The 13180-nt window shown below is 47.9% G+C and overlaps 1 protein-coding gene across 4 annotated transcripts in view; it reads right to left on the bottom strand.

The window, feature by feature from the left end:
- PRIMA1 (proline rich membrane anchor 1) overlaps positions 1–13180 on the bottom strand; it is a 61914-nt gene that overhangs the window by 30106 nt on the left and 18628 nt on the right. For all 4 annotated transcript variants that reach the window (XM_081174547.1, XM_081174550.1, XM_081174548.1 and 1 more), the window contains exon 3: positions 7419–7566. In XM_081174547.1, the coding sequence (XP_081030673.1) occupies positions 7419–7566 (148 nt within the window). The remainder of the gene's footprint in view (positions 1–7418; positions 7567–13180) is intronic.

Here is a 13180-nt window from a genome sequence, read left to right as displayed (position 1 = left end):
TCCCATCAGATGTCAAGGAGATAAAAAACTATACAGCTTTTAGAAGACACCAGAAGGCAACACTGTATAAGAAAGTTTTTAATGTTTGATGTTTTATTATGCTGTTGTTGGTAGCCGCCCAGAGTGGCTGGAGCAACACAGCCAGATGGGCAGAGTACTACTACTACTACAAATAATAATAATTGCTTTTTTCAGGGGAAACTCATAGGAACTCGGTTCCAGCACCTCTCAGGGGTTACGGAACTTCTCAGGTGGGTGCCACTGCCATTCTAAGAGAAAGAGGGCATTCATCATGGGCGTAGCCAGGATTTTTGTTGGGGGGGGGGCAGACTTTTGTTGGGGGGCAAACCTCAGATTTGTATTGATTTCTATTTAGTTTGACTGATTTAGGGTGGTAGCTGCCCCCCTGCCCCCCCCGGCTACACCAATGGTGTTCATGTTGAGTTCCAGCACCTCTTTTTCTAGAAAAATAACATTAGTTATTATTATTATATTATGACTGTGATTTTTATTGAAATTACTAGTGGCACAGATGCTGCCTGGACCGACCTTGCCCACAATGCTTGATGAAGGACCCATTCCCCAGAGTGCAGCACTGAGAAGGAAGGGGAGGCAACATTCACAATACCTGCCTCAGGTAGCACAGTTTCGCTGGTCAGAGTAGACATTACAGGGCTAGATGAACAAAAACTTTGATCTGGTGTAATGCAGCTTCCTGTGTTAATCTGAAAGAGCCTGGTGCAGCATGTGTGAGCATCATCAAAGAACGGAAACAATAGGCTTTTGAAATATTGCTTTATGCTCATGCAAATGTTTGAAGGCCTAATGAATGCATCAATTAATGGGCTAAAACAGAAGCCGTATAATCAGGCAACCAAGGTGTCTTTAATTGTATGACAATGTACACATAAAGACTCTGCATGAGCAGGGGCTATCCTGGTTACTTTAATATCAGAGAAAGCTCCAGGGGCAAATGTACTTATTTGTTTTTAAAGAGTAAAGGTAAAGGTAAAGGGACCCCTGACCATTAGGTCTAGTCGTGACCGACTCTGGGGTTGCGGCGCTCATCTCGCTTTATTGGCCGAGGGAGCCGGCGTACAGCTTCCGGGTCATGTGGCCAGCATGACTAAGCTGCTTCTGGCAAACAATAGCAGTGCACGGAAACGCTGTTTACCTTCCCGCCAGAGCGGTACCTATTTATCTACTTGCACTTTGACATGCTTTCGAACTGCTAGGTTGGCAGGAGCAGGGACCGAGCAACGGGAGCTCACCCCATTGCAGGGATTCGAACCGCCAACCTTCTGATCAGCAAGTCCTAGGCTCTGTGGTTTAACCCACATCGCCACCCACATCCCTTTTAAAGAGTATAGCAGCCTAAAACAATAAAGCATACATACAATAAAAGCTAATCCACAAAATGCAATAAATACCAACTTCATGACCCCTCCAAAATCTAAAAGCAATCAAACAACTTATCAACAAGACAAAACAAATAAATAACAACTTGACACCTAAGTGGAAGCACAGGGGAAAAACCTGAAAATATGTATAACCAAGAAATTAAAGTTTTTCAGCTGAAGGCTGAAAAACAACAACCTGAAAAACAACAACCTGCTTTTGGTCAAACACCTAAAATCATAAACTGCTACAGAGAATTTCCCCAAAGTGGATCCAAGCACCTTCTGCTTGCATGTACAGGTCTCTCTGCCCAATGTAGTCACTGGACAGGCCCCAAAACAAAGCCAGAGAGATAAGCCAGAGAGATCTGGCTGCTCAGATACCCTTTGTTTTCTCTATTTTGGGGGCGGGGATGGAAGAAAGTGATTCAGTCAGTACACTGTCCTCCTAAACGCTGACACTTTTTTTCTTCCTGAAACTCAATCTACTGACTTTTTATTTTTAAAGCTATCAATATACAGTATCTTTGCCAAATGGTACAAAATACTGTTATTTTGCTCCTTGCTTTACACCCTGCGGTGTGGCACAGATACAGACAAATATCCCCTTGCAAAGAAACATTTCCAAGACAAAGACAGAGAGCAGCAGAAAGACAAATCTGCTTCTTTCATTCCCTCCAGCCCTAATCCTGCTAATATATTTCTCTAAAGAATGCAAGGACTGGTATTAACTTTTTTAATTTTGCAAATGAGGACACTGACAGGGTTTTCATTTGGGGAGTTGAAAAATGGCACAATCATAGATGGGTGCTATCTATCCACACACACACACACACAAACACAGAGAGAGAGAGAGAGAGAGAGAGAGAGAGAGAGAGAGAGAGAGAGAGACTTTCATAAATATTACATTCCCATAATGATGTATAAAGAGGTATTTAGTTGAGCGCTGATAGGAATGAATGGTACGAGCTCTCTTTCCAAATGAATGAAATGCCAAATTGCAGGCAACTGGGCAATTTTCGGTAATAAAAAGTAGGTTTTCCTGTGAAGGCCTTCACTTACTAGGCACCACTTTTAACCTGGTAGGCACCCCTCCTGGTGCACAGTGTGATGACACAATGAGCTGAGAGCAAAGAATCTCGCAACTATTATTAACAATTAGTGCAATTTCAAGCAACAGAGAGCATGTGTTTCTGCATTCACAATAGCAACAGCTCCATTTGCACACTGAGGATGCACACGCACCGCTGCCCTGCAACTCCACGTGAGCATCAGAGCCACAGTGCCACAGCCCTCTTCCCCAACCTCTCAGCCAGTATGGTCAATGGTCAGTTGGGGATGATGGAAACTGCAGCTCCATAGCATTAATTTTAGCAAGGATTAAAGGGGCCACTGACCATTAAGCCCAGTCGTGGACGACTGGGGTTGCGGCGCTCATCTCGCTTTATTGGCCGAGGGAGCCGGCGTACAGCTTCCGGGTCATGTGGCCAGCATGACTAAACCGCTTCTGGCGAACCAGAGCAGCACACAGAAATGCCGTTTACCGTATTTTTCGCCCCATAGGGCGCACCTAGTTTTTCGGGGGGGGGGATAAAGAAAACAATTTTTATTTCCACCCAGGTGCGGGGCTGGGACGGGGGAAGCCCGAGCTTCCCCCAACCCCAACCTCCAGAACAGGCTGCTATCCGCAAGCCGTGGGAGAGCTGTGCGAAGCCCGAAGCCTGGGGTGTGCTGAGCTCAGCGCGCCCCAGGTTTCGGGGTGCAGGCACGCAGCTCTCCCACAGCTTGCAGAAAGCTTCCTGAAGCCTGGAGAGCGAGAGGGGTCCATGCGCACCGACCCCCCTCGCTCTCCAGGCTTCAGCGAAAGCCTGCATTCGCCCCATAGGACGCACACACATTTCCCCTTCATTTTTGGAGAGGAAAAAGTGCATCCTATAGGGCGAACAATACGGTACCTTCCTGCTGGAGCGGTACCGATTTATCTACTTGCACTGCAAGCTTTCGAACTGCTAGGTTGGCAGGAGCAGAGACCGAGCAACGGCAGCTCACCCCGTTGCGGGGATTCGAACCGCCGACCTTCTGATTGGCAAGTCCTAGGCTCTGTGCTTTAACCCACAGCACCAAGTATAATTATATTTTGTATATATTACCGTATTTTTCGGACTATTGGACGCACCGGTCCATAGGACGCACCTAGATTTTGGGGGGGGGGGAAATAAAGGCAAAAAAAATTTATCCCCCCCCGCCAGGCGCGGGGCTGGGGCGGGGAAGCCCGAGCTTCCCCCTCCCCCAGAACGGGATCCAGAGCCATGCCGAGCTTGCGGGGCTGGGGGAGGAGGAAGCCTTCCGCCAGCCTCCAAACCATGTCGGGAGACAGCGGGATGGCGCGCTGCGCCTCTCCCGCTGTCCCCCGAGTTTGCGGGGCTGGGCCAGCCTTCTAACCAAGTCGGGGGACAGCGGGAAGGGCGCGCTGCGCCCCTGCCTCCCGAGTTTGCGGGGCTGGCGACGGGGAGGAGCAGGCTTCTCCCCCCGCCAGCCTTCTAACCAAGTCGGGGGACAGCGGCAAAGGCGCGCTGCCCCCTGCCGCTGTCTCCCGAGTTTGCGGGGCTGGCGACGGGGAGGAGCAGGCTCCCCCCCCAGCCAGCCTTCTAACCAAGTCGGGGGCAGCGGGAATGGCGCGCTGCGCCTCTCCCGCTGTCTCCCGAGTTTGCGGGGCTGGCGACGGGGAGGAGCAGGCTCCCCCCCCAGCCTTCTAACCAAGTCGGGGGACAGCGGGAAGGGCGCGCTGAAGCCTGAAGGGTGTGGGGCTGGTGGGGGGGAGAAGCAGGAGCGCCGCCATCCCGCTATTCCCCGACCTGATCTGGAGGTTGTGGGGCTGGGGGGGGGGGGAGAGAAGCAGGCTTGCTTCTCCCACCCCCAGCCTTCAGATCAGGTCGGGGAATAGCGGGATGGCGGAGCGCTGCCATCCCGCTATTCCCCGACCTGATCTGGAAGTTGTGGGGATGGTGGGGGGGGGAGAAGCAGGCTTGCTTCTCCCACCCCCAGCCTCCAGATCAGGTTGGGGAATAGCGGGATGGCGGAGCGCTGCCATCCCGCTATTCCCCGACCTGATCTGGAGGTTGTCGGGATGTGGGGGGGGGGGGGAGAAGCAGGCTTGCTTCTCCCCCCGCCAGCCTCTAGATCAGGTCGGGGAATAGCGGGATGGCGGCGCTTCGCCATCCCCCTATCCCCCGAGCTTGTGGGGGGAGAAGCAGGCTTGCTTCTCCCCCCGCCAGCCTCCAGATCAGGTCGGGGAATAGCGGGATGGCGGCGCTTCGCCATCCCCCTATCCCCCGAGCTTGTGGGGCTGGGGGGGGGGAGAAGCAGGCTTGCTTCTCCCCCTGCCAGCCTCCAGATCAGGTCGGGGAATAGCGGGATGGCGGCGCTTCGCCATCCCCCTATCCCCCGAGCTTGTGGGGCTGGGGGGGGAGAAGCAGGCTTGCTTCTCCCACCCCCAGCCTCCAGATCAGGTCGGGGAATAGCGGGATGGCGGAGCGCTGCCATCCCGCTATTCCCCGACCTGATCTGGAGGTTGTGGGGGGGGAGAAGCAGGCTTGCTTATCCCACCCCCAGCCTCCAGATCACGTCGGGGAATAGCGGGATGGCGGCGCTTCGCCATCCCCCTATCCCCCGAGCTTGTGGGGCTGGGGGGGAGAAGCAGGCTTGCTTCTCCCCCCGCCAGCCTCCAGATCAGGTCGGGGAATAGCGGGGTGGCGGCTCTGCGCCTCCCCGCTGTCCCCAGCTTTTGGGTGCAGGCTGCTGCCCGCAAGCCTTGCGAGCCCGCGGGACATCCCACCGGGATTGCAAGACTTGGGATAGCTTCCTGAAGCCTGGAGAGCGAGAGGGGTCGGTGCGCACGGACACCTCTCGCTCTCCAGGCTTCAGCAAAAGCCTGCATTCGCACCATAGGACGCACACACATTTCCCCTTCATTTTTGGAGGGGAAAAAGTGCGTCCTATAGTGCGAAAAATACGGTAAGTATATACAAAACGTACGGGGGAGAGAAAGATAAGCCCTAGTGGAACAGAGATAATTAGAAGCTTATGGGAACAAATGGCAAGTTAACAATTACATGAAAGAAGCAGAGGGATTACTGAGAAAAACGGAAATAACTGAAGTCGTTCATGTAATATAGTACGATTGCATCTTACGCGGCGGTTCGGTTCCAAGGAGTTCTGTGTAAAGGCAAAAACACCTATAGAAACTCTCCATTTGTGTGCATTTGGGATACACACGCACACCGTTTTAGGAAGTGGAATGGCAGCAAATGGGCTTGTGTGCGCCTGCTGACACATGCATTGGCCCTGACGCAACCCCTGTGCAAATGGGGAATTGCCTGTATACTCAAACCCTTGGAACCACCCTGACACGAGCTTCCTAGGAGTTCTGCAGGAGGTACATTCCACAACTGGGGTCTAGCAATAGTCTAGATGACTAACGCCTAGCTGAAGCCTGGTGGGCTTCTGAAACGCATTGGTGTTTTCATTGAAGTCATGGAGGGAGCAAGCAACAGGACAAATGGCCTGCATCTGGTCCAATTCCAGTGTGCAATTCTTTGAATTTTGCAGTGGTATTTTAGTGTGCAAAAAAAGTGCACGTGAAAACCATATTTTATGCTACAGGGGAATGCACCAGAAAAAAAATACCTATTTTGGTGAAAATATTGTTATAGGCCACCCCAATCTCTGCTGAGCTGTGCATGGGATTCCAGGGGGCTTGACTATGGAGGACTGAAGATAGGGCAGAAGCTGTTATGTATCCACATATTTACACCTGAATTTATATGGAGAGAGTCCAGATATTACAGCATGGTCATCTCAAAAGGGGCTTGTTCCCCATAGCAGTGCAGCACTGAAGTCCAAGGCATCTCTCCCTGCCTGCCTTCAGCCAGCCAGTTTTCAACCGGCTGCATATCCCACCAATGACACTCCTGGTTGCCTATTTGCATGTGGAAGGGGGAGTGTGGCACTGGTGGAGTGACCCTTGCGACCAGGAGAGCTGAGTGGAAGGACACCTCTTCCAAATCCAACACACACAGACAACACAGAATCAAAGAACTGTAGAGTTGGAAGGGTCCCCGAGGGTCATCTAGTCCAACCCTCTGCAATGAAGGAATCTAAAGGTGTAAAGGTGGGGTGGACTGCTTGGTTAGGACTGTGGCATTGTTTTGTAACCTGCCCTGGGACCATCCAGGGAAGGGCAGGTTGTAAAGATAAGCAAACTAAATTTTGCAGTCTTACACACCCACACATCTATTTACACTTCCAAAGCTGCGTGCGGAGGTGAGCTTGTTAGGATGCATCTGGGGGGAAATATAAACCCACCGAAAGGCGGGATCATAAAATATTTAGTATATGCTAATGCAAATCAAAAGGCAACATAGGAAATGAACGACTCAGTGGCTCCAACGTTAACGAGCTGCTTTGAGAAAACAGCCACCTGGTTGGGAACAGAGGGAATTCGTCTGGCTCCGCTGAAGAAATTCCTGTTCAACGAGCCAAAACACATCTCCCTCTTTTAGTCAGAACATGTTCCAGTTCTCTAAATGGAAAAATGAAAGTGAGGCCATATCCACCCGATGCATTTAAAGCAGTATCAGACCACTTTAAATGCTTCCGCCGCCCCCGCCCCCTCACAAGAATCCTGGGAACTGTAGTGTGCTGAGAGCCTGTTTGGAGACCTCTATTCCCTCCTAGAGCTACAATCCCCAGAGTTCAGAGAATTCCCTCTTCTGAGGGAACTTGAGGAATCGTAGCTCTATGAGGCAGCAGTGTCTCCAAACAACTCCAAGCAGTCTTAACAAACTACAGGTCCCAAGATTCTTTGAGGGAAAGCATGACTGTGAAAGTGGTACCACAATGCTTTAAAAATATAGTGCGCAAGCAGCCCCACATTAGCTCTGGCCCACTCACTTTCCCACATGCACTTTGCCCAGGTGTGCCTTTTTTTGACACAAATAGAAATAACCACATTCTACTTACATGGGACCCCGAGCAACCTGGGGGGTGGAGGAGGCGGTGGCGGTGGCGGTAGCGGAGGTGGTCTACATTGGCAGATCTGTTGGCAACTGTCTGTAACTTTCTCTGTTACCGGCTTGGCGCATGATTTCTGGGGTTCACCCTGAGTGATCTGAAAAGGGAAAAAATAGCAAAAAAATCCTGACTGGTTGCATGACTCCTGGGTTAAAGCATTCACACTGCAAGGATCCAAGGCTAGCAATTCATCCCTCATATTTGCAGAGGATGTTCATGGGCAATGCATGTGATACGATTCTTCAAATTCCTCCCCTGGCTTCCTGCTCCTTCTGGGGTCAGTACAACCACCTTGTCCTTATCTTTAAAGCATTCCAGAGCAGCTCTTAGTTATTACAGGGTGAGTCCTTTAAAAGAGGCCCCGTGGATACAGAGTACACATATTCCACGCGGCCTCTTTTAAAAGACCGACCATGTAGCTTGTTGGAGAATTTTTACTCCGCTCTTCAGCAAAAAGAAGAAGCCCCCCCCCCAGCAACTTGCAAAGATAAGGAATAAGAATTCCTTGCCCTCAGGCACATGGCACAAAAGGGATGTGTGGGGAGCAAATTCAGGTTTTTACTTTTGGTGTTAGCATAATAGCATAGCCAAGTGTAACTGAAAGATTTCGAAGAAAGGAATAGCCAAAAATTGTAGCACAGCTTGATGGAATAGCTGCTGTCAGGCAACAGATGAAGGAGGGTGAAGCCTGATGGAACTGGCTCTTCAACAGAGCTGATGGTGACTGTCTCTGCTGAATCCCAATTTGTTTGTGGTAATTGCATTCAATACAACTGTGGTGAAGCTGTAACACTAAGGAGTCTTTGAGGTGGGAATCCACTAGCCTGAAAGAAGGCACAATGGGTCAGTGCATCTGGATGTTAAACTAAGGTTACCAGATTTTTTCCAGTGAATTCGGGGACACTTTTCAACTTCAATGGATTTCAATGGATTTTGTATGGGGACTGATTTGTAAATCTGGGGACTGTCCCCGGGAAACAGGGACGTCTGGTAACCTTATGTTAAACAGAAGGTTGGGGCTTCGAGCCTACTCAGAGACGGCTGTGGGCAGGATTCCTGCATTGCAGAAGGTTGGACTAGATGAGTCCCTTCCAATTCTGTGAAAGTCATAAACTGTCCCATGATATTTTCCTATGGTTAATAAATGAACAGACCACTCTTCTTCCCAGGCTGAGAGGAAAAATAGTGAAAACAGGTTATTTATTGGGACAGAGTGACTTTTGAAACAATGAAGCACAGGATGGAGCGATGGAGAAATTTCTGGAACAACAACGGGATATCAGCCCAAGGCATGATGGATAACAGCAACAACCGGGGGAAATAAAGACATAACATCTTACAAGGACAGGAAGAAACACCACAGACAGAATAATTGCCATACACAGGAAAAACAAATATATAGTTTGAGTTCCTCACTCGTAGCTTTATAAATCATTTAATGTGTTAACATGAAAAGAAGTTATGAATATTGCAGTTGTTGTATAAGGGATGATTATGATGACAGGAATGTAATGGAAATTAATAAGATTTTGGAATGCAGAAATAAAGCAAATAGTTAATCCATTAAATCTAGCACACTGGGGGCACTTTATCTAAATTATATAATTCGGTATTTGAAAGATTGGTATTAATAATTGTATTATAAATTGGTATTGTTATAATGAGGCTATTATTGAATTGTAATTGAAAACTAATAATTTTTTTTTTTTTTTAAAAATGAACCTTTGCCCAAGAGATCTGTTTCAGCCTTGTTAGAAGAGGTCTTTAGAGATATTTGCTGTGATGCCCCTCTTCCAAACCAGATCAATTCAACATTCATCTAGTTGCAAAAATACATATAATCAGCCTGAGTGCGCCAACACCTCTCAGGTGGGTGCCATTGCGGGCCCCTCACCTGCTTCTTGCCTTTATGTACTTCTCAGAAGATGAAAACAAACAATTCAAGTCTAAATGGAACACTTTTTTTTAGATCCATGACTCCACCTAGCTCCTAGCTATTCCTAGCCACGATTGGTTAAGCTATAGGGCGGGGCTAATTTATATTTCCTTTTTCTTCAAACCATATCCCATTCAGTCTCTACTGTTATATGCATGCACATTTGCATGAGGGCCCTTCTGAGCTGTCCTAGCCATCTGCCTGAATCTAAGAGAACAAAGGAGGCCAGGGCACATTTGTTTGACCTGCACCAGAACCAGGGGCGACCCCCAAACCAGCTTGCCACACCTCCGCGCATTTCTATTTTTCTAGAAAAAGAGGTGCTGGACCTCACCATGAATGCCCCCCTGTTCTCTTATCATGGCAATGGTGCCCACCTGAGAGGTGCCAGAACTCAGATCTGGCAAGTTCCAGCTGGAAAAAAAATCCCTCCCACCGTGGCTGTTGTCAAGCCAGCATCTGTTCAGGGCTGCCTCAAGTCGCCTGGCGAGTTCTGGCACCTATTTTTCTTGGAAAAAAAGCACTCTACACAATAAAAATACAGTGGTACCTCGGGTTAAGTACTTAATTCGTTCTGGAGGTCCGTTCTTAACCTGAAACTGTTCTTAACCTGAAGCACCACTTTAGCTAATGGGGCCTCCTACTGCCGCTGTGCCGCCGGAGCACAATTTCTGTTCTCATCCTGAAGCAAAGTTCTTAACCTGAGGTAATATTTCTGAGTTAGTGGAATCTGTAACCTGAAACGTATGTAACCTGAAGTGTATGTAACGCAAGGAACCACTGTATATGGAACTGATGGGTGGTTTTAGAATTGATATATTCTGTGACCGGGGGTGGGTGGGGGGTGGGCAAGGACACCACAGTTGCATCAGTAATAGGTTTGTATTTTCTGCTGTGTTACCTGAAAATGCAGGCCTGATTCAAAGGAACTTACAGTAGATGTATCTAAATGCCACTGAAATCAATCAGGCTTAATGGTGTGCAGTAGTGCTTTGCAGTGCAATGCTATTCTTCAAATACCCAGAAGTACATCCCATTGTGCTCAGTGAGACTTTCTCTTAGGTAATTGTGGATAAGATTCCAGGTTGCAAACCTGTATTTGTTTACTAGGGCGTAAGCCCCATTGAATTTGATGGGATGCACTTCTGAGGACTGCAGCTCAAGCCTCCTTGAATTCAATGGGCCTTGGGCATACCTATCACATTAGGGATTGTACCCAAGAACTCAGATAATTTATGTATATGCCTTTCCAAGGCAGCACTTTAGTATGTTATTTAATGCAAGTGTGCCATTAAGTGCAGTTCTCAACAGGAAATTATATTTTAAAACACACACAACTCAGACCCATGGCAGGAATATGTGAAGCATGGAATTAGCAGTGACCTCTCAAGTCATTTTAGTTGAACATTCATGTGGTTATTATATAATGTTAATCCTTTGAAAAAGGAACCAAAATTTCTTCAACCTTTTTGCTATCAGCATCAAAATTACATACATAGAATGTACACTCCTCTAGTTAAAGTTTTTAAAAAAGACAGAAGGAAAGAAAGAATGAGTACAATGTAGTTCATCATATGCCCAGATGCAGAAATTTAAAGCTTTCTTTCTCTGATGCCTTGGAGATAGCATTTTGTACCTCAAAGGCCTGAGGGTAAGAAATATACACACACATATATAGAAAGATGCTATGCTTAGCTGAACTGCAAAGAATTTCCAAACAACACATGTAAACAAACTTTCGGTACTTTAAATAGCTTGTCAGAGTCTATTACCATACATAGGAAAGACCAAATTTAATCACAGAGAGTATGCCAACATTCCTCTTATGGTTAAAGAATAACAAATCCCTATTGTGTTAAAAAGCCTGGAAAAAGTTCTGAGGATTCTTTGCTGCCAACATAGTAAATACTGTTGATCGCTCAACCACAATTAAAAGAACTGGAGCTGTTCTTTTGTTCTTTGTTGGTTTTTAACCATAGTTTAGGGTTACACCTACTGCAGGCACTAACCATGGTTAACACCAAACCATGCCTACACAATTTGTGACCCACTCACCACATACTGTGGTCTGTCAGGTATTTGACAGCCCCTTGGGATGTGTAGTCTCAGAAAGGCAATAAAAACAAGAGATTTATAAGGGCTACATGGAGTATAAGACGCAAACATATACAGAGTCACAACACTGGTCCATTTAGCTCGGTTTTATTTACATTGGCCGGTTATGTTGGCTGTTTAGCCATAATAATAAACATTCACATTGACCGGCAGTGGCTCTCCAAGCTTTCAGAGAGCAGACATTCCCCACCCTACTTGAAGATGTCAGAGACTGAATCCAGCACCTTCTGCATTTAAAGCAAATGCTCTCCTCCTGATCTATAGCCCTTCCCCTTCCATGGCGGCTAAGAACGCATGACTAGTGGTTGGTAAATCACAAGTTGCGTAGGCCTGAGTCGCTTTTGACGAGGGTTTGGAAAACCTCCTTCAAATCCCCGCTTCATATATTTCTTAAGTTGGGAGGACTGGTTAGCATCAACCCTCTTTAGCATCTGTGCAGATGAGACGTTGTTAAAGGGAAGAAGACAAAGAAGTGGAAATTCACACTGCAAGGAGCTTGTGAGTGGTCAGTCTGTTTCTGGCCCCTTTACCATCATGAGATTAGCTGACTTACATCTGCACAAGGCCTATCTCATGCTCTCATAACAAGTGACCTCCCCGGGGCCACATGCCTAGACAGTGCGTATGGAGGTCCTAGGCTGCCCAGATGACAAGACTCCCCTCTCGGCCTCACTGATGTGGTCCAAAGGAAAGCAGAACAATACTTTGGCACCAGATTGGCTGCAGGAGTTGCCGGAAGGAGGCATACAAAGTTCCATCCAACTGTCTCAGGGAATCTGGATTTGTGTAGGGTGAAGCAAGGTTGCATTCTGGTTCCCGCTCTTATAAACTGTTATATTAATGATGGACGAGGTGAGCTCCCGTTGCTCGGTCCCTGCTCCTGCCCACCTAGCAGTTTGAAAGCATGTCAAAGTGCAAGTAGATAAATAGGTATCGCTCCAGTGGGAAGGTAAACAGCATTTCCGTGCGCTGCTCTGGTTCACCAGAAGCAGCTTAGTCATGCTGGACACATGACCCGGAAGCTGTCTGCAGACAAATAATAATAATAATAATAATATCTTTATTGTCATTGCCCCCTCTCGGGGACAACGAAATTACTTGGCTGCTCCATCCACCCAGGTAGGGCACTCCACACAAAATCAAATCAACTATAAAAACACTAATTAAAACAATACAGTATAAAACAGCAAGGAAGATTAGATGACTTTCAAAGTCCAGGCTTCCCATTCAGGGCCGAGATCGCTCTGGGGAAGAAGCTGTTCTTAAGACGGCTTGTTCTTGTCTTCATCGTCCTGTATCTCCGTCCCGACGGCAGGAGCTCGAAGAGACAGTGACCAGGATGCGATGGATCTTTTACTATGTCCAGTGCCTTCCTATGGCACCTTGTGGCATAAATCTGCTCTAAGGTGGAGAGTGGGCAGCCAACAATGCTCTCTGCTGCCTTAACAACTCTGCACAACCCCAACCTGTCCCGGGTAGTACAGCTTCCGTACCACACACATAAGCCATAAGTGAGCACGCTCTCAATGGCACAGTGATAGAAGGCAAGCAGCAGTTTCTGCGGAAGATGGTTTTTCCTTAGAATTCTCAAAAAGTACAGTCTCTGCTGCGCCTTCTTCACAAGCCCCCTTGTGTTGACACTCCAGGACAGATCCTCTTG

Source organism: Podarcis bocagei (genome assembly GCF_964188305.1).
Source record: "Podarcis bocagei genome assembly, chromosome: 1".
NCBI classification, from domain to species: Eukaryota; Metazoa; Chordata; class Lepidosauria; order Squamata; family Lacertidae; genus Podarcis; species Podarcis bocagei.
This window is presented reverse-complemented; position numbering and strand designations above follow the sequence as displayed.